General features: G+C 35.1%; 5 protein-coding genes across 5 annotated transcripts; 3 read left to right on the plus strand and 2 right to left on the minus strand.

Moving 5' to 3' along the window:
* Positions 1 to 69: 69 nt before the first annotated feature.
* LOC130508143 (vacuolar protein sorting-associated protein 26A-like) lies at positions 70 to 674 on the plus strand (the record flags this gene model as incomplete). Its single annotated transcript, XM_057003400.1, is given in 2 exon segments — positions 70 to 301; positions 384 to 674. Coding segments are annotated over 2 exon segments (420 nt in total), but the record flags the coding sequence as incomplete, so codon positions are not given.
* LOC108842531 (rhodanese-like domain-containing protein 14, chloroplastic) lies at positions 666 to 2,029 on the minus strand. The gene is made up of 6 exons (XM_018615470.2): positions 1,749 to 2,029; positions 1,595 to 1,641; positions 1,432 to 1,524; positions 1,209 to 1,347; positions 1,010 to 1,112; positions 666 to 939 (listed from the first exon to the last, which is right to left on the minus strand). Exons 1-6 carry the CDS (start codon positions 1,936 to 1,938, stop codon positions 822 to 824), a joined length of 690 nt encoding a protein of 229 aa, XP_018470972.1. The 5' UTR covers positions 1,939 to 2,029; the 3' UTR covers positions 666 to 821.
* A 1,819-nt stretch (positions 2,030 to 3,848) lies between these two features.
* LOC108842054 (uncharacterized) lies at positions 3,849 to 6,446 on the plus strand. The gene is made up of 8 exons (XM_018614862.2): positions 3,849 to 4,061; positions 4,470 to 4,614; positions 4,703 to 4,871; positions 4,961 to 5,231; positions 5,314 to 5,579; positions 5,662 to 5,877; positions 5,962 to 6,064; positions 6,152 to 6,446. Exons 1-8 carry the CDS (start codon positions 3,911 to 3,913, stop codon positions 6,211 to 6,213), a joined length of 1,383 nt encoding a protein of 460 aa, XP_018470364.2. The 5' UTR covers positions 3,849 to 3,910; the 3' UTR covers positions 6,214 to 6,446.
* Positions 6,447 to 7,699: 1,253 nt separating this feature from the next.
* On the plus strand, positions 7,700 to 10,357 carry LOC108842056 (uncharacterized). The gene is made up of 8 exons (XM_018614864.2): positions 7,700 to 8,038; positions 8,367 to 8,511; positions 8,602 to 8,770; positions 8,880 to 9,150; positions 9,233 to 9,498; positions 9,581 to 9,796; positions 9,877 to 9,979; positions 10,075 to 10,357. Exons 1-8 carry the CDS (start codon positions 7,888 to 7,890, stop codon positions 10,134 to 10,136), a joined length of 1,383 nt encoding a protein of 460 aa, XP_018470366.2. The 5' UTR covers positions 7,700 to 7,887; the 3' UTR covers positions 10,137 to 10,357.
* On the minus strand, positions 10,299 to 13,453 carry LOC108842055 (oligopeptide transporter 6). Its single transcript, XM_018614863.2, has 4 exons — positions 12,815 to 13,453; positions 12,054 to 12,721; positions 11,288 to 11,732; positions 10,299 to 11,210 (listed from the first exon to the last, which is right to left on the minus strand). Exons 1-4 carry the CDS (start codon positions 13,286 to 13,288, stop codon positions 10,590 to 10,592), a joined length of 2,208 nt encoding a protein of 735 aa, XP_018470365.2. The 5' UTR covers positions 13,289 to 13,453; the 3' UTR covers positions 10,299 to 10,589.
* Between the last annotated feature and the right edge of the window lie 8,272 nt (positions 13,454 to 21,725).

The following is a 21,725-nucleotide window of genomic DNA, read 5'->3' on the forward strand; positions in this document are numbered from 1 at the left end:
AAGGCTGTAATCATTAGAGCACCATTTTGAGGCTTAATTCCATTTGCATCTCTCACCTTATTTGTACAGATGGAAGTTGGGATAGAGGATTGCCTGCACATTGAGTTTGAGTACAACAAAAGCAAGTATCACCTAAAAGATGTCATCCTTGGCAAAATATACTTTCTTCTTGTGAGGATCAAGATGAAGAACATGGATCTTGAGATACGGAGGCGGGAATCAACAGGTGCTGGTGCTAATACTCATGTGGAGACAGAAACACTTGCGAAATTTGAGTTGATGGACGGAACCCCAGTTAGAGGTATATAATATATGTACAATGTTTTAGTGATTTGCTTCTAAGAAAAACTTGAATGACTGATGAGTGAGTGAGGATTTTGCAGGTGAGTCAATACCTGTAAGACTGTTTCTTGCCCCGTACGATCTTACACCAACGCATCGCAACATTAACAACAAATTCAGCGTCAAGTATTATCTGAATCTTGTACTGGTTGATGAAGAGGATCGCAGATACTTCAAGCAGCAAGAAATCACGTTGTACAGGTTGAAGGCAGACACATCATCTGTTTGAGTCTTGTGTAAAGCCTTTTAGACTTTTGTGTACTCAGATTTTAGCTAAAGACTTTGTTATTTGGGTTTGGAAGTTAGAATGAATAGTTTGGTCATTGATCAAAGTTGTCTGGATTCTGGTTTGCTTTTCATTGGTAATATCTGAAGTTTTACAAACTTTAAAAACACATTCTGGAAAAGCCAAACCTCTAAATGCCACTACCTTAATTCGACAGAGATACAAAACTGGATATAAGACCTGAGAGGTGAAGTTAGTCTTCTTCAGATTCAATAGGAAGGCCTTCCTTGCTCCATGTGTAGATTCCACCTTCAAGGTGGAATACGTTCTTATAGCCGTTCAGGACCAGAACATAAGCAGCTATGAGAGACCTGCAGGAACACTAATCATATGAGCATTGAAACAAACCACACAAAGAGTTGCAAGAACTTTTGACGTTACCTAGATTGTTGGCCTTCAGGGAGATTCTGAGTCGGCTTCATAGTCCCTGCGGATGAACAAGCTACTATTATCTTTGCCTCTTTGTCAAGTTTAGCTTCTACACCTGCAACGTTGCAGCAAAGACAAAACATTCAGCTGCTGGGATACATACAATGTGGAAACAGTTCAAAAGCTTTTTGATCTGATCTCAGTTGCATACTTTGGATAAACTCTGGATTCTCTTCTGTGCCAGAGAAGATACCGAAGAATGCAAATCCAAGACGACGAGCTATGTCCCATGGCGTCCATTCTCGTATCAGTCTGTACATCTCCACATTGATAGCTCCCGGAGGATGACCCTTCAAAACCATACACACATGAACTCACCATTAAGTAAAAGGTACAAAGAGATCATCACATTAGAGAGCTGTAGAAATGCTCACCTCCTTGTACTCAGCTTCTGGTCTAACATCGAGAATCACAAAGTTGTTCTCTTTCTGTAACCGCAGAGCTTCCTTCACGTCCACACTTCTCACCTAACAACCAAAGAGGTCAAATAGAAATCTTATCTTTTGAACTGTTGATCAGAGATAGCATGATGCATACCCTTTTCTCCAGTAGAAGCTCTCTCTTCTGTCTCCAATCGACTTCAGCTAATCCCTCCAAGAGACACAACACAGCAAAAACAAGGGGGTTAATAATCTAACGTAACTTTCACATTTCAGTATAATATCATTTACACGAACGAGTGTTTGTGTACCTGCTGGTTTGTCAGGTTTCGTTGCAGCGCTTCGAATAGTCAGAAACGATGATGAAGAAGAAGAAGAAGCAGGGGATCTAACTCCAGCTGAGAACAGAGTGTTTCCGGTGAGTTTGACACGTAAAGCTTGCGACGAAGATGGATAGGTTGAGCTGCGATAAGGGGTGGCAATAGAAGTAAGTGAAGCCATCTTCTTCTGAGATATTTTTTTGCTGGAAAATAAGAGAATTTAAATGCAGGATGATGGAAAGACAGAAAGAGACAAAGAGAGAGAGAGAGAGAGATGAGTATTGCGGTTTCTTTTATTCTCAGTTTAAGAAAAGAATCTGAACATGTGGTGCTTGTTGTCTCTTCTTGATTTTCATCTTCCAATTCTATCTTTTGAAAATCTAATGATAGATAATCTTCTCTTATCTTCTTCTTTAGTTAAAAGATTGCGCCATGCTAGAGTTTTTGATTGGACCGGTTCGATTTGGTTAGTCTGATTTTTAGTTTTCATTGGTTCGGCTCGATTTGTTTTTTTTGTCACCGGTTCGATTTGGTTAACCTTGTCTTTTATTTATTTCATTTTCATAAATTTTAAAGAAAACTACTCCCTCTGTTTTTATATGTAAGTAGTTTTAGCAAAAAATGTTTGTTTCACAATGTAAGATGTTTTCACAATTCAAAGCACCTTTTACATTTATTACATATTGTGTGACCAATCAAATAATTCATACATATTTATTATTGGCTGAATTTATGTATTAAATACTATTTTTCAAAAGTAAAAATTTTCTTAATATTCACACTTTTAACTAAAACTACTTACAAATAAAAACAGAGGAAGTATAAATTAAGGAAACATATTTTTTTCGTTTTCTACTGGTTTAATTAATAATTCAAATTTATGAGATTTGGATCTAGAATTTTAGAAAAGACAAAATTACACAGATATATACAAAAGACTTACAAATTTTTTTTAGCATAATATAAATAATTACAAGCAAATATGGTTTTTATAAAACGTCCGAAGATGGTATAGTTAGATTTGAATCTTTATAAGACAAGTAAATTATGTTATCATTTGTATTATTTTTTATAATTGCTATTTTACAATATACAAAAAGTTTTGTGGAAACTTTATTAATGGTTTGTTTACTAAGGTTTTAGGTAACTACAAATCACATCAATGGTATCTTTTAATAGTAGTTAAATTAAGTAAAATGTCGTTTTGTTCAACCAGAAACTAGTACATTAGAGCATTATTATTGGTGGGCAGAAACAAAAGCCTTTAACCTTTTTTTTTTTTTTCTGGTCATTAAAACTTAAAGGCACATAAGGACAACCTTTATCTAAGGACTTTTCCCCCATTGTTTGCATCGGTCTCCTCCTCTTTTCCCTTAAAGCCTACCCCTTTGTTCACCAATAATAATGGTCTTATAACATTACTACATGTATGACATGTTTCATCACATGAGTACATGAATATTTTTAACAAAGAAATTTTGTCCTAATATGTTAGGTCGAACACTCTTTAACCTAATCCAAAGTGCATATATTTTAAAATTAAGACTTTGGAGAAAGTAAATAAACAACTATTTTTACCAAACAAGAAAAAAAAAGCAAACGAACAAATGGAAATGGTCAGATTCAGTATACAACACAGGGGCCAGTGGATTAAAACCAAATCACTAGTTGGAACTTTCTGATACATGTCACATGTGCTTTCCCACTTCCACTAACGACTCTTCACTGTTCTACGGAAAATGCCACTAGCGTTTAGTAGAGCTTTGAGCATCGGACGGCTTAAAGATGAATCGGCCCCACTCCTCTAAACCCGACCGACACTTGTATCCTCAGTGTTCTCATTCCACCGACACTCAGCTCACCGTTGATCACTCCAAACCACCGTTGAGATCACGACACGTACATCTTCTCTTATCCTCATACGGCGAAACGACGTCCTCTCACGCAGCTCCGAATCGTAAACATTACGACTTTTTTGAGTGTTTATTATAAATCAAAGGGTACAAACTCCACGTGGAGCCCAAAGACAGTGGCATTTACGCGTCACTGAGAAAGTATATAGATTAGTATAAAACGATCTGAATCTCAAAGAAGCAGTGTTATCACTTCTCCATCCAAAAAAATATCTTGATTTTCTCTGGATCTAAACGACAATGGAGGTGTTCTACTACGTGGTGTTCGGGGTCCTAGGCATGGTGGTGGCGGCCTTGGAGCTAAGCAAGAACAATAAGGATCGGATCAACACTTCTTCAGCTTTCACTTCTTTCAAGAACAATTATCTCGTCGTTTACTCGCTCATGATGGGTACGATCCTCAATGTTTTTTTTTTATCTTTCTCCGTTTACCTGATCAGCTCTAGAAAATGTTTATGCAAATGTTCGATCTGATCTGGTTAAAGTAATGTGTTTGGTCGGGAGATTCAGATCCGTGTTTGTCTCGTGTTTACTTGCAAAGTATTGTCCTTTTAGGAAGAGTTGTATAGATCACATTGGAGCTTTATGATTTTGAATTGCTTCACTTTGATTGGTAGAGAAAGTAACAAAGAGTTAAGATCTGTTAACAATAGTGTTACTTTACTGCTATGAGTTAAAGAGATTGGTTGCTAAAACTAAAGTTACTAACTTTATAGAAAGTTTTTTGGTATTTGTCTAAACTCAATGATCCAACCAGAGTTTGCTGACTCTTTGTTTTTGTTCTTTGTGTGAATGGCAGCGGGTGACTGGTTGCAGGGGCCATATGTGTACTATCTTTACAGTACTTATGGGTTCAGCAAAGGGGACATTGGTCAGCTTTTCATTGCTGGTTTTGGTTCCTCTATGCTCTTCGGTACCATCGTTGGATCTCTTGCCGACAAGCAGTGAGTTTTCTTTCTCTCTTTGATGCTTTTTTATTAAAATCCCAATAACTCTCTTTTAGTAATTGCGTAATGGTGTGATCTGTGTCAGGGGTCGTAAGAGGGCGTGTGTTACTTACTGTATTACCTACATATTGAGCTGTATCACCAAGCATTCTCCTCAATACAAGGTTTTGATGGTTGGCCGTGTGTTGGGAGGCATTGCTACTTCCCTTCTCTTTTCATCTTTTGAATCTTGGCTAGTTGCTGAGCACAATAAGGTAAAGTGTTGAGTTAAGTGTTTATCCTAATAAATATGCAACCTTTTATAGATTAAAGATAGTGTTTTGCTCTTTTGTGATGTATTCAGAGGGGCTTTGAGCAGCAATGGCTGTCTATAACTTTCTCAAAGGCTGTGTTTTTTGGAAATGGTCTTGTTGCAATCATCGCTGGATTGTTTGGGAACTTGCTAGTGCATTCTTTCTCTCTTGGACCTGTTGCTCCATTTGACGCCGCTGCTTGCTTTCTTGCCATTGGAATGGCTGTCATTTTATCTTCCTGGTCAGAAAACTATGGAGATCCTTCTGATAACAAGGACTTGATTACTCAGTTTAGAGGCGCTGCAGTCGCCATTGCATCTGGTAAGTTCAAATTCCTTTTGCTTCTCTCTATCTATTGCTGTTGCCTCTTGAGTCTTGAAGAATGTTTTGTATCTTTGATCAGATGAAAAGATTGCACTGTTGGGTGCCATCCAGTCGCTCTTCGAGGGATCTATGTATACTTTTGTGTTCCTGTGGACTCCTGCTCTAAGCCCCAACGATGAGGAGATTCCCCATGGTTTCATTTTTGCAACGTTTATGCTCGCTTCTATGCTCGGTAGTTCCCTTGCTTCTCGTCTATTGTCTCGTTCATCTCCCAAAGTAGAGAGCTACATGCAGATCGTCTTCCTAGTCTCTGCAGCCTCACTATTGCTTCCAATTATAATGGCTGTAAGTGTCTTAAAAGAAGTTCTTCTTTGCTTCTTGTTATATACTGTGACTCATTGTTTGCAATTGTATGTGTGTGACTCAGTCATTGGTAGCACCTTCCAAGGTAAAAGGTGGAGGAATTTCTTTCTCTGGTTGCTTTCAGCTTCTTGGGTTCTGTGTCTTTGAGGCGTGTGTAGGACTGTTTTGGCCATCCATAATGAAAATGAGATCTCAATACATCCCTGAGGAAGCCAGAAGCACAATTATGAACTTTTTCCGGATTCCTCTGAACATCTTTGTCTGTGTTGTCTTGTACAATGTAAGTCTCCTTCCTCTAGACTTCCTTTTCTGTGTTACATAGTAGCTGTGTCTTGGTACTGACTAGTTTTTATGTGCTCTGAAGGTGAATGCCTTCCCTATGACTGTCATGTTTGGAATGTGCTCCGTATTCCTCTTTATTGCAAGTCTCCTGCAAAGAAGGCTCATGATGATTGATGACAAGCCAAGTATGTTGTCTCTATGTTGATTGAGTTACCTACTTGCTCTTGCAATCTTTCCACTTACAGTCAGTTAAACTCTCTATGATTTTGCAGAGACAAATGATTGGACACCCCTTAATGAAAGAAACACAGAAGATGATCCTCTCAACATTTGATGAAATAATCTATATAGCAAGCACATTCTGGATTCAGTAATGGAGACAGAGAGAAGAAGAAGACTTTTAAGGTTACATAAGGTAATATAGCATGCAACAATGCGAACAGAAAGATCATACCAGTAAAAGATTTGATGTAGTAATTCCATTATTTTGTTTTCTTGGCTATTATTTATTATCGATGTTAGATTGAAAGACGAGTTTATTTTTGAATGCAATCAATGTGTTAGTTCTTTCTTCCTACACAAAGGCATTTTTCTATCTTTTTTATTTTGGACAACCTACCATTTTGTTTAAGCTCCGTTTCTTTGAGACTTGCTGTTAACATTTAAAAAATCTGAAACAGAACTCATCAGCTAAACACCAGCTTGAATTAAGAAAGAATAGTATCATAGATGTTTTCCAATGATTAACATCATTTTTCCTCAAAATGATGTATATTCAAAAGTTTGTGTTTTATTCCAATGGTTTTTTTCAAAAGATATTTTAAGTATATTTTAATATTAATACTTACTATTACTTTTATTAATGCTTAAGTATTTTTAAAGAAATTCCAATAATGCTTGTTATCATAACAACTTAAAAATCTTAACCTGCTTTTTTATTTCAACTATATCTTTATTATATATAGATTTAGTTTCTAAAAGAATTTAATTTTATTTATATTAACTTATAATTGTAATATGAAAATATTAATAATTTGTTAAGACGTAAACATAAATATTGAATTTTTTAGAAACAAAAAAAATCAGATAAAAGTTAAATGGTCAACTTACAAAAAAAATTTATAACACCAAAAAAGTTGGTGAATAATGATTTCTCAAATTTAAGAAATTACTATTCATAACTTCATTTTTGAGGTGTAATATTAGAGAATGATTTCTCTCATTTTTATGTTTTTCCTTAAAAAGATACTAACAAAAATGACATGAAAAATAAATTTATGTGTCAACTTGTTATTGGAAAAATATAAGAGTTGATGTGGTATTAACTGAATGAACTTCAAAATAGTTGTTTTTATTTTGTGTAAAGATTAAGTATGGGTGGTTAGATACGTGTTCGAATTCGTATCAAAATTTTCAGGTTTTGGTTTTAATTTGTAGTAGTTCAAGATTCTATTCTAGTAAATTTGTAAATATGAATTGTGTTTGGAGATAACACATCAATGTTCGATCAATTTTATATCACATTACAAAACCAACAAAGTAGTTATATATTATTTAGATTCGAGTTGTTGTATCGTTTTGGATTATACTGAAAATAAAATACATAATTAAAAATGTAAATATAGAAAATTTAATACTTAAATTGAAAAAAATATCCAATGCATATAAAATTAGAAAAATAGCAACACTAAAGTTTATAACACGTAAAATATTTTAATAATGACGATAATTTAAAACAAAAAAAAATTGTAACCGGATTAAATCGAACCAAATCCAAACTGGAAGTATTATTACAATAAAAGAACCCATTGGATTATTTGCTGGATCCAAAACCGATCGGATACCTTTATTTTGGATCGGGTTTCTGATGCGAGGCCAAGTAAGTATCCGATAGTATAGAAAGATCTGAATCTCAAAGGAAGGAAGGAAGCAGTAGTGTTATCATCACTTGTCCATCGAAAGAAATATCTTCGCTCGGCATCGTGATTTCTCTGGATCCAACGAGACAATGGAGGTGTTCTACTACGTGGTGTTCGGAGTCCTAGGCATCATAGTCGCATCCTTGGAGCTAAGCAAGAACAACAAGGATCGGATCAACACTTCTTCAGCTTTCAATTCTTTCAAGAACAACTATCTCGTCGTGTACTCGCTCATGATGGGTACGATCCCTCCTCAATTTTTTTTTGTTCTCTACGAAATGTTTATTTTCTATCCGATCTGGTTAAAGTAATGTGTTTTGGTGGGTTAGATTCAGATCCGTGAAGATTGTATTATCACATTGAAACATTATGGTTTTTGAATTGCTTCACTTGTTAGAGAAGATTATTAAGATCTGTTAACAATAGTGTTACTCTCTACTGCTATGAGTTAAAGAGATTGGTTGCTAAAACTAAAGTTTCTATGAACTTCATAGAAAGTTTTGGTATTTGTTTAAACTCAATGATCCAACCAGATTTTGATGACTGTTTGTTTGTTTGTGAATGGCAGCGGGTGACTGGTTGCAGGGGCCATATGTGTACTATCTTTACAGTACTTATGGATTCACCAAAGGGGACATTGGTCAGCTTTTCATTGCTGGTTTTGGTTCCTCTATGCTCTTTGGTACTATCGTTGGATCTCTTGCCGACAAACAGTGAGTTTTCTTTCTCTCTCTTTGATACTTTTTTAATTAAATCTCAGCAATTCTCTCTTAGTAATTGCATAACGATGTGCTCTGTATCAGGGGTCGTAAGAGAGCGTGTGTTACGTACTGTATTACCTACATATTGAGCTGCATCACCAAGCACTCTCCTCAATACAAGGTTTTGATGGTTGGCCGTGTGTTGGGAGGCATTGCTACTTCCCTTCTCTTTTCATCTTTTGAATCTTGGCTAGTCGCTGAGCACAACAAGGTAAAGTTAGCAAAGGTTTATGTTGAGTTTAAGCCATTTTACGAATAAATATCATTCAAACTTTGTAGTTTAAGGTTGTCTTGTGTTTTTTCTCTTGTGATGTATTCAGAGGGGCTTTGAGCAGCAATGGCTGTCTATAACTTTCTCAAAGGCTGTGTTTTTTGGAAATGGTCTTGTTGCAATCATCGCTGGATTGTTTGGGAACTTGCTAGTGCATTCTTTCTCTCTTGGACCTGTTGCGCCATTTGACGCCGCTGCTTGCTTTCTTGCCATTGGAATGGCTGTCATTTTATCTTCCTGGTCAGAAAACTATGGAGATCCTTCTGATAACAAGGACTTGATTACTCAGTTTAGAGGCGCTGCAGTCGCCATTGCATCTGGTAAGTTCAAATTCCTTTTGCTTCTCTCTATCTATTGCCGTTGCCTCTTGAGTCTCGAAGAATGTTTTGTATCTTTGATCAGATGAAAAGATTGCACTGTTGGGTGCCATCCAGTCGCTCTTTGAAGGATCTATGTATACTTTTGTGTTCCTGTGGACTCCTGCTCTAAGCCCCAACGATGAGGAGATTCCCCATGGTTTCATTTTTGCAACGTTTATGCTCGCTTCTATGCTCGGCAGTTCCCTTGCTTCTCGTCTGTTGGCTCGCTCATCTCCCAAAGTAGAGAGCTACATGCAGATCGTCTTCCTAGTTTCTGCAGCCTCACTATTGCTTCCAATTATAATGGCTGTAAGTGTCTTAAAAGAAGTTCTTCTTTGCTTCTTGTTATATACTTTGACTCACTGTTTGCAATTGTATGTGTGTGACTCAGTCGTTGGTAGCACCTTCCAAAGTAAAAGGTGGAGGAATCTCTTTCTCGGGTTGCTTTCAGCTTCTTGGGTTCTGTGTCTTTGAGGCGTGTGTAGGACTGTTTTGGCCATCCATAATGAAGATGAGATCTCAATACATCCCTGAGGAAGCCAGAAGCACAATCATGAACTTTTTCCGGATTCCTCTGAACATCTTCGTCTGTGTTGTCTTGTACAATGTAAGTCTCCTCTAGACTTCCTTTTCTGCGTTACATAGTAGCTGTGTCTTGGTACTGACTAGTTTTTATGTGCTCTGAAGGTGAATGAGTTCCCTATGACTGTCATGTTTGGAATGTGCTCCGTCTTCCTCTTTATTGCAAGTCTCCTGCAAAGAAGGCTCATGATGATTGCCGACAAGCCAAGTATGTTGTCTCTATGTTCATTTGGTTCCGAGCTATTTACTTGCTGTATCAAGCTTTCCACTTATAACCAGTTAAACTCTTTATGATTTTTGCAGAGGCAAATGATTGGACACCTCTTAATGAAAGAAACGCAGAAGCAGATCCTCTCAACGTTTGATGAATAAAACTATACACTATGCTTATGCACATTCTGGATTCAATAATGGAGAGAGATAGAAGACACGAAAAAGACAAGTTTGATAATATAGCAGTGAAGTTTTGATTATTTAATTTTCTTGGCTATTATTTGTTGTGGATGTTAGACTGAAAGACAAGTTTCTTTTTGTATGCAATCAGTGTGTTACTTCTTTCTTTCTATATAAGACATTGCTTCCACCATTTTGTTTAAGCTCTGCTCTAGTTATATGCTTTCGACCAAACAGATCCTCGGACAGTCCTCGCTATAAGAAGATACAAACTGAATCACTAGCATTTGTGTTTGGTCGTAGAACCGAACAGTACCTAATGTAAAGCTATGACAAAGTTCTTAAAGAGTAAATACATTTCTGAAAAAAAATGATAATAATCTGTTTGCTTGCTTCTTGTTTATATATACTGTTTCTCTGATGAGCTAGAAGACGGGACAACCTTTCACCACAACGCCTTTTGCAGTTGGACATGAAGCTAAAGGACATGTATCACGGTCACCGGAGTTTCCCCACCACTGCACTTCAATGCCCTTTCGTCCGAGTGCTAGAAACAGAAGTATGGTCATAAAAGCCGAGCCAGCATCTAAGCCACCTGACAACACATAGTTATACTTCTTCCACCACTCTCTCCTATACTTGAAAACGAAATGGCCAAAGACGAATGCTACAATGAGCCAGCTGGTGAAGTTAACTGCTGTTGCTGGTGGCATCATTGCGGTGGCTCCCACAAGGACGGGGATATGAATCTTGGAGATCCATGTCTGAGTTGGGAATGCTTTAGCGGCTAGCCAGACCAAGAGTGGAGCTATGGCACCTACGAGGAAGAACCAGTTGACACTTGAGTATTCTCCAAGGTCTCCAAACACCCTTCGTGGTCCCACTAGTCCCCAAATCACTGAGGCGTCAAAGAAGACTCGGTCCATGGGACAAGTCCATTGGCTGTCTGAAGGAAGCAAGTTTGTGTCACAAAGATGAGGAATCTCTTCCATTAACCACCAAGCTGTTCCTGTGTAAACCATAACCGCCACAAGCGTCCCTACCACCTGAATTTATTCCAGTTTGATTAGATATGTCTTTTTTTAACGAGCTTCCAACTTAAAAAAACCAATTGATAACGTACCTGAGCCATGAACATGGATCTAGGCGGGATCTTCATGTAGTGACCGAGCTTGAAGTCAGAAATGAAAGTTAAAGCTTGAGTCATACTAATGTATCCATAGACCTTGAAACACATGTTGGCAACAGGACGTTCCGGGTAGATATACCCAATAACATACTCGGTTATGATGTTCAAACCAGGTGCCTGGTTAGTAGTAGCGGCTATGACACCAATCAAAGGAGTGAAAGAGATGGCAATGGCACAAGCAAGCAACACTCCCCACCAAGGAAGCTGCACGGTGGCGTTGTAGTGCACAGAGATGAACATGATGAGCGCAATATTCAGTAAGAGGATCACCAGAAACCACCACAAAGGAACTTCTCTGTAGTTTTTCTTCATGATTCTCGTATGTATATCCATTTTCTTATCCTTCTGAAACGCCCCTCTTGTCTGTTTCCACAAGTCACTGTTTAACACATAGAGATTAGTCTTGAGTTTGATCTGATTAGTAGAAAAGAAAAAACATACTCCTTCCTTTTAACAAAAAAAAATGCATTTTACACAAAATTAATTAAGAAAATGATAGAATTATATTTTTGTTTTCATTTAGTTACACTTGTTTAATCAAATAGTATTTGAGATAAATAAAATTATTCATAAGATCAATATATTTTGTAACTAATATTAAGTTTAAAATAAATATAAATTGTATTAGAATTTTAAGAAAGTGTAACCAGAAATAAAATGCGAAAATGACGTTATCTATGAAACAGAGATAGTCGAGTACCTTCCATTGAATACCAAGACATGGACAATAGTGGCAGACAATGTAGCAAAGCCGAGTCCATAAGTAACAGCAAAGAAGGTGCTCATGTTGATAGAACCGGTCTTAGAGTAAACCGCACGGTCTAGATGGAACTTGTCATCAATAATGCTCAAAACATCATAGCGTGAGCCATTAGCCATGAAGAGCTGGCTAGAGAAGATAGGAAACGTCTTGGCTTCATATATGTTAAGCCAATAACAAATAGGCGTGACGATGTACATAACCAGCACGAAACCAATAGCTACATTGACTGAAGCAAACAAGGGACTAGCTAAGGGGCTCCCAAGATAAGCACTAATGGTGACCCAATCAAAACCAATGGATCCAACACCTAGACCGTGTTCACCTGAACCGAGTTGGTTTACTAGAATTGATTTGGGATTGAACCAGCAAACCCATGAGATTGATGTTAACATGGTGAAGAGATAACCGGGGAGGATGTAGTAGGCAAAGCTTGCTACTAGGACGATCAAGAAGAACTGCGTTCGACTCATGTGTCCTTTAGATTTCTTCTCCTTCTCGTGTAATGCTCCGAAGAGAGAGACTTGGACGAGGTTGCTTGGCCACCACATCTCTCCTGGCTCGACAAGGTGTTTCCTGAAGAGACCCGCCCATCCAAATCCAAGAATCTACAACAACACATAAACAAACAACTTCAAGAAACTGCAAATTCAAGAATTCAAGAATTCAAGAAACAGAGGATGTGGTTAAGACGTGGAGACCTGAGTGGTGATCATGACGAGAAACGCAGGGAGGAAAGGAAGAGAGCGTTTGTAGTAAAGCTTGATAGCACTGAGAATATGAGTGGCGTAGACGGAGCCGGCGCCGGAGTTCGCAAAGATTGTTATCAGAACATGTTCCTTGACGTTGAAGGCACCTGGATTTAACGTGAACTGGAACCTCGTACCGTCCAAGAACCTCCTCGTCGGAAGCACCCTCGCCATGAGATGACCGAGCGGCACGACGGCGATCTGAGCCGAGATTCCGGTGATGCTCAACGGCATGGTTCTGTACCAGAAAAACTGGTTGATGAAAGAGAGGACAATGCACGCGCCGATACCAAGAACCCACATCCGAAACGTGAGAACCGGTAAGCTCGGGTCGTCGGTTTTGGGTACAGTGAGCTCAACCTCCGGTACAACGCACCGGTCATCGTCCATTATAACCGCCGGGAACTCTTCTGCTATCTCTCCCATATCGTTTTATTCTTATTAGTTCTAATGTGTTCCGATCTTTGAGGGATGAGTGGTAAACTCTTTATAGGTAGGTGTAAGTAAACTCAAAATGACTTCACTTCAATAATTGTATTGAAGTATCTATCCACTAACCTCGCCTGTGTATCCCATTAAGGAAGTCTGTCTTTTCCACTGAAAACTCTTTTGTTTTTTGCTTTGTCACTCGCATGTCATTATTGGGATAATAATAATAATATAAATGGATCGACAGATAAAGAAATTATAAAAAATATGAATTTTGCAGAAGAAAGAGAATACACCAGAGGAAAACGACAAGTGATGGGTCAAGAGCATCGGCTTGTGTGGAGGGAGAAGAACAGCTTAGCTAAGAATTTATTTTAAAATATATTTTTTTAATTTTTAATGTATAACATAAATTGTAAATTAAAAAAAATTAATTGTGTTATTAAATTTGACTAGTTAAAAAGTATGGGTAATAGTTAATTACCAAAATAACCAAATCGCATTGGTCTAGTAGTAAAAGTGTCCTACCTAAAATTTCTTTCTAGTGTCAAAAAAATTTGGATTTTTATAAATTTCATGAGATAAGTTTTTATATCTAGAAAATCTTTGAAATTTATTATCATAAAGGAAAAAATAATCAAAAAATAATATATTTATAATTACGATTTAGGATGGTTTTTAATATCTGTTAAAAAATTACATAACATTAAAAGAAATGGAAAGAATATTGTATAGTTTTTTAATTTATAAAATTAGAAAAGGGTTGCCAAGAAAAATAGAGGTGCAGATATTTATTTTTTGAGAGGTAGATATTATCAAATAACACTTTTTAAGTTTTTTTCACGAAATAACACTCAAAAAATAAAATGATCAAAAAAGTATTTTTTTTTGTTTTGAAAATTTTAATATTTATGTTTTATTTTTAAATATTTGAACATATTCTTAAAACTTCATTCCTTAACTCTAAACTTTAAATTTTTAATTAATTAATACAAGGATTATAAAAGCATATTTACCTTTCAATAAAACTTTTTTGGTCATTTTTTTCTTTGTAATGCTATTTTTGTGATAAAAACTTGTTTCGGTGCTATTTTGATTTTTTTTTCTCTATTATTTATGTTTATGTCATGAGAGGTATAAATCTTTAATGAAGTAACATGAATACTTTGGTGTTCGGTGCCACTGCCATCCCAGCTGTACGTACCACAAGTTTGCTGTGGTCACTAGGCCACCACGCACGGGCGCACTAACCCTTGTAATGTTTGAAATTGAAAATATCAATGTTTACGACTGATCTAACAACTATATCTAAAGTACCACTACCAACTACAGTATTAAAACCCCAGTTCGGGTTATGATATTTTCCGAAATGTATAAATATAATGTTTTCGACAAAAATATCGATTTATCCACACCAACCATATAACTCTACTACTATAATACTATTATTTTTATACATTGCTAACTATTGGAATATGTTAAACACACAAAAAAAATTCACAAATAGATGAGAAGTTTAGGCTTGAATTTCGTCATAGTCATATTTGGTTGTCCGGTAACATGTAATCTTAGTTGTTTTTGATACTAATCGAAAAAATTCCAAATTTGGATCAAACTGTATATTGGTCATTTGGAATAAAATCTATTTGTAACAACAAAAGCATTCTTTTCTGAACTGATCGGATTAACCAATGGAGCGTATATAAAACAAATTTGATACAAAAAGGTTGAGGGCTTTGGGGTTATAAAAGTTTGGGACAATTAATGATTTAGATGTGATAGTAATTCACTGCTCCATTGAATACTTTATCAATGACAGTTCACCTAAGAGTCATACTATCAAGCTATAGGCTTACGGTCAGCTTTAGTTAATGATCACATAAAACTTATAAATACGTCACTAGTTGCGATATGAAATTCAAATGAATGCTTTCAGATCAATCAGAGAATGCGTCGTTTTCTGGATTTTCAACTAAACACATTAATGTTCTCGGGAAAAAGAAAACAAATAAAAACAGCAAATCGTGGGAAATGTTCATATAATTCAAACTGCAGGTAGATGATGCAACAATTTGATAATTGAGCTTCGCAGGTCCACTCTTACCCTACTACCTGATATACTCATCCCATCTATATCGAAACTTTCAAATTTGATATATATATAGATAAATAGAAATATAAATATGCATTTTATAATGTTTGTTCTTTTAGAGATAAATAAAAATTATGTCTGTTTTACATTCACACGTAAAACAGACATAATTTTTTTCCAAAAAAAGAAAACAGACATAATTTTGTTTTATATATCTTTCCAAATTATTTATATCAACACAAACTTAGGTTCTAACTGGTGACCATTAAATTAAGAATATGAATGAGTAGGAAATGAATGAATAGTAATAAAATCAAAGTAATTAAAAGGAATATTTATTACTTTCGTTTCATATCAATTTTGATAAAGAATACTTTTGTTCTATGGTTCCTTAAAATTTAAGGAATGACAAAGAATCAGATGGAACAAAAATTTCCTATAAATGATATAATTTTTAAGGAATGAGTGGGAATGGATCATTCCCCCTGATTTCCTACGTCACTAGTTAGAGCCTTAGATTATTTGTCCTCGATTGATCACAGTTTTTTTACTACAGCTAATATTCTAACTTGTATAAAATATAGTTTTTGGTTTGCGTTTTTGTCTTTTACATTAAAATAGTTATATTTATGTAACAAGACAAATCTATCAAAATGACATTTTATTATAAATTAAAGTTTAATCGTCTAGCATGAAAATCTATATACCCCGAGCGTGTCTAAAGTTTCCAGGGCTCTAAGATGATACATAAGAAATAATGCAGGAAGTATAAACGGCTTTTAAGAACTGATGTTACCTTTGGTTTGACAACGTTCCAAAGACGTTACTTCGAAAAGTACGTCGACGATTTGATAAGAACTGTCCGGTAATGATATATCTAGGGACAAAGAAAGAAAAGCACATGTGAATCTTAAGACTTTGAAGGAATATTAAAACAAAACCGATAAATAAGTTGTCATATAGATTCAAAAGATACTTGTTTGTATTAGTGGAGTGGAAATAATGCCGATTGCGACTTGGGACGTCACTGCATATACCTAACCCAACGACCAAAATAATGACTATACACCATCAACTAAGCAAATACTTATCCCAGCTAAATTTCTTAATAAATCAACCCAACAAATTTAACATTTTATTGACCAACATTATAACTTAAAACCTTACGACCAAACTACGGACATATGCATAGTTCACTTCTCACAAACAAGTTTAAGAAAATAACATATAAAATTTAAGATAGATAAAATAGAAGGCAACATTACATAATATGGATATGTTTCATGTGATGTGTGTGGATCAGAAAGAAGTGAATGTGCTTTTTTAGAAAAAGATCAATATGAAAACGGACTACTCTATGATTTATCCTATATAACGTGCCCACTATTTAGCTGGAAATCACTTGGAGACGACTTTAAGGTACGCCTAAAAATCTAAAGCTAGACACCAGACAAAAGACTTTCTATTTTGTTTAGGATATCTATTCTATTAATTCTTCAACATGTCCAATTGATATTAGTTGGGTCCAACTTTTTATTTCTTTATTCAAAGATATTTATTATTATATAACCATATTGTTATATAACTGTATTTTCTTTTATTTTGATTCCAAAATTATCGGAATCTATTTCTCCCTAATATAAGAGTTTGAATATTTATTATTATATAACCATATTGTTATATAACTGTATTTTCTTTTATTTTGATTCCAAAATTATCGGAATCTATTTCTCCCCAATATAAGAGACAGTTATATTTTATTAATAATTATTACTTAATAGTATATATATAACCGAAGCATATCAATTGTTTTCTACTATAGTATGAATATGCTATTAATAACTAACATTAATATGATATGCAGGTGATTAAAATCACAATAAGGATTTACCTTCATTATTGCTACCATATCTACACCGTGTGCTTACATATTCATTAGGAAACTTTTTTTATATTACAATGATAATAAACAAAAAGACACAAATATAAAAAATTATATTTTAAAATAAATTAAAACATAAAATATAAAAGTATTTAAAATAAAAAATAGGTTTTCAAAACTAAAAAATACGCATTTTGATTATAAAAGGGCGGGTATTAAAATAGAATAACCTATTTTATAATTATAATTTTTTATAGATATAGGTGTGGTTCAATTATTTTAATAAAATAGATTAAAACCTCTTATTAACCATTTAGGAGAAATATTATACCAAGAAAATCACAAATATGACTTAAGAACAAAAATATAAAAATTAAATTTCTAAGAAGATATAAAACAAAAAATATATCCGCCCTTTTAAGGCGGATCAAAAAAATATAATCTCCCGATAACCGCAAAATTAAGCGGAGCAAATACAAAATTATTTTTTGCGGATTATGCGGATCAGACTTTTTGACCAAAAGAAATTGAAATCCACAGGTTGACGGGTCAGCGAACCAGGTTTAACCCGCAACCCAGTCCTAACCGAACGTATACCAGATCAATTTTAAATTGCAGTTATTCAATAAAATTTATTTTGATTAATACTTATTCACAAATATAACAAACACACACACAAATATGATAATTAAAATTAAAACAAAAAATATATCCGCCCTTTTAAGGGCGGGTCAGAATCTAGTTTTTCTTTTTAAAATACTACCTTCGTTGTTCTTTATTAAATTGAATACTTCGAAGTATCTTACACGAAATATCCGTCTCTAACGTTAATTCTTCAACTGTATACTGTATAGAAAAAGATGTCATTATTTTAAACGAAACAAAAAGGATAAGAGGTGTAGCAAATGCACATGTGAACTATTCAGCACTAAATGCATGATCATGTAAGTATATTTATAATGTATAGTATATAATATGGCCAAGATTTCAAGCTGCCTGAGATTAATGCTGCACCGATGGGTGTGCAAGTTAAACATAGACACAGTCGTCCACCGCTAAACAAGGATCTCACAGATGAGCATTTCACTAAAGGACATCCATTATATTCCATTTAAAAATAAATAACTAAAAACGTTTTGTTTTGTTTAGGTATGACAAGAGATGCAGTTTCTGTCTATTAGAGATATTTCAGGGTGTGTTGGGAAAAAAAGGACATACTAAGAATCAATAATTAACAAAAAAATCTAAGACTAGTTACCATTCTACGAAGCTAATATCTTTGAAAGCTTGGACACAGAGATGATCACATCTCTGAAGGTGATCTCCGGTAGCTTCTCTGGCAAATCATCGCCGCAAAACAACTTATTTTCCCTATATGTCCATAGAGGAAGCAACAGTCAAAATTTCTGATAAATAAAAATTAACATTCAAAATGGGCCTTCCACTTATACACCCTAAAGGCCCACCATCCAGAAAGCATAAGCATTTGGGCATTGCAATAATGCAAGTGGTTAACGACAGAGACGAGTCAACGTACAGTATAAGAGCCAATAATTGATTACCTTAGTCTCCTGGAGACTAACTCCATATGCCCCTCTTACTTTTTAAAAATTCTATTATCTCCTCTCGTTAAAATATTATTTAGTATTTATTTTTTTAAAATAGAAAATGTGGGTCCAAGGTGCACAAAGACTCCGACACCCTTAACAAATTACAATATTCACAAACCCAACTTCTAATTTATCCACCCACCCAAAACAAATCGGATCGAAACCGATTATCTCCCCCAAACCCCGTCTCTCTTCTCTCTTTTGTAAAGTACAGAAAAAATGGAAGAGGGAAACGCAGAGTACCGCTGCTTGGAGAGCTTGAGATGGCCGGCCTTGATCGACGAGCCTCCGAGATGCGGAGAGGAAATCATCCCTGGCGGTGGTAGGCTTTTCGAGAACGAAAGTCTTATTGGAGTCGATGTCCATCATCTCCGTCTCGGAATCAGCTTTCCTGGCGTAATGCATATGTGAGAAAATCAGGGGAGAATCCAAGAGAGGAGTGATGATGAAGAAGATGATGTTCTTTCGCCCTTTCAACCTCCCGATGGAATTGAATCGAAGAATTTCTCAATGGAATTGTTGATTGAACTATTTAGAAAGATGAGGAGAAGACTATAGCCGTAATCTTGTGTGGAGAGCGGCGAACACCTAATCCTAAACCTTTAGGGACGCACACACTCCACTCCGCGGCTGCTTCAATTCCTTGATCCTCCTTTAATTCCCTCGGCATCGGTCTCGATCTTCTAAGGTTCAAATCTTCTTTCTTTTTCTTTTGCTTATCTATTTCAAAAATCAGAAAAGCAAATTAGCAAATTTAAAGTTTTGTAATTGAGATCAAAATAGGGGGTTTTCTTTATAGATTCATGTTCTTGGTAAACGAGATCGTGGCGTTGTATTTGGATATAAGAACGAAGATGAGATGATGCGTGTGTGGGATTGTGCTCTGAACATGTCTTGATTCGATTCGATTCTGTTTTGTAACCATACTAAAACCGTTAACTTGGCGTACATATTTGTTCTTTGACCTGTTGGCTAATGTCTCTTCATCATATGCTTTGGTTGGCCGAGAGTCAATTAAGAAGTCATTGAGGCTCATGATCTTGTATTCTCTGGATTGTAATCTTCCTGCATGTTCCACTCCAAACATGGAGAACCTTCGAAGTTGTTTGCAGACTTCTCAACCTTCCTTGATGCTTTGAGTTTGTTTAAGATGTCGTCACTATGCTCGTCCTCTTTCAAAGACGTGAAGAGAGAATGCAGAAAATGCAATGTGGTCTGCAGGGAATCAACTTGGAGACAGCTCACAATAGAGAGGTAGAAGTAGGAGAAAGCAACCAAGGTTGAGTTGGGAACACCTGAAGCGTTGGTTCCTTGTTCTTCAAGACGTGAAGAGAGACTAGACAAAAAAAGTTTTTTCTTGTTTTGTTTGATGTTTCTGTGTGTCTCATCAAGTCATCATCTTCTTCTTCCTTGGTCTCAAAGAGAGGATTCTATTAGATTTTGAATCTCTGGTTCTGTACATTTCATAGTTTAGTGATGAAATATGGAGCTTGCAAGTTCACAGTGATGGTAAGGTATACTATCCTCAAAACACTTTTACTTGATCAAGATATTCCGTAATTAGCAATCATGTCCTCGCTTTATAAAAAAAAATTATTTCCTCTCTGATACTCGATAACTTCAAATTTACAGGACTACATGAAGCCCATTAACCCTTACTTCTCGCTTGGCAAAAGAATATTAAGAGGGAAAATTGAATAGTTACCCTTACTCATATTAATTTTTTTTAAAACGTTTTATGTTTTATAAAGTTCGTTTTGTTTTGTTCATATTAAAATAATAATATAAAAATTATGTCAAAACGTGCAGCCATAACAAGAATATTTAATTAAATTTATTTTTGAAATTAACTAAGGAAAACAATTTATAAGAATATTTAATTAAATACTAAGTCTAAAAAATACTTGCACACACCCAAGTTTATATGAATATTAATTAAATACTAAATCTAAAAAATACTTGTCAAAATATAATAAAAATATATTCATATAAAATACACATGTCAAACGTGAATGCATAGCACACTGATTGTGGTATGTCTTTGGAAAACATGTGTGGATAACTCAAAATTACAGGGGAAATTCTACTCAAATTTTGGAAAAATACTTCAAAACATGCATGGAATTAATTACACTTAGTAATTCTTGGTAATCTTCAAGGACTTAGTAATACTATCTTACACATAGTAATTTTTTGGCAATTTTTACGTTTATCTAGTAAAACCATGATAATACGAGCTTTTTTGTAGTAAACCCGAATATTTTACACTATTATTACCGTAAAATAAGACAATTTCAGCCAAATATTTCTCAGAATACGTATTTTAAAAAAAAAATCTTACTATGGTCTAACCATTCACACATCAACATTGTAAGTTAAGGGAGTTTTTTGGGAAATTGAATTGGTTTTTCATAAACTGTTGAAATAATCATCAAAAATAATGTTAAGATACATATGTAGTAGGAAAATAATCTACAAATTGATAATAATCATGAAATATATTTTGATTCTACGTACTAAACGTAAACACTCGTAATATATATGAAGTCTAAATAACACATAGTAAAACTGAGTAAACATAGTAATCCAAGTAATACAAAGTAAAACCAGTAATCCAGATAATATATAGTAAAACAAGTAATCCTAGTAATCCAAATAACATATAGTTTGAATAGCACAATGAAACAAATTTCAACAATCAAACACATGAACCTAAACCACTTCCACATTCAAAATACGCTGCAATACCTTTTCCTTTTGCTCTGCCTGTTTATGTGGCTCTTCATATTCCACTCCTTCTGCCTCTTTTTCTTCTTCCACGAGATTCTCCGGCTGATGGATTTTGCATAA

This window comes from Raphanus sativus, chromosome 2 (genome assembly GCF_000801105.2).
Source record: "Raphanus sativus cultivar WK10039 chromosome 2, ASM80110v3, whole genome shotgun sequence".
Classification (NCBI taxonomy): domain Eukaryota; kingdom Viridiplantae; phylum Streptophyta; class Magnoliopsida; order Brassicales; family Brassicaceae; genus Raphanus; species Raphanus sativus.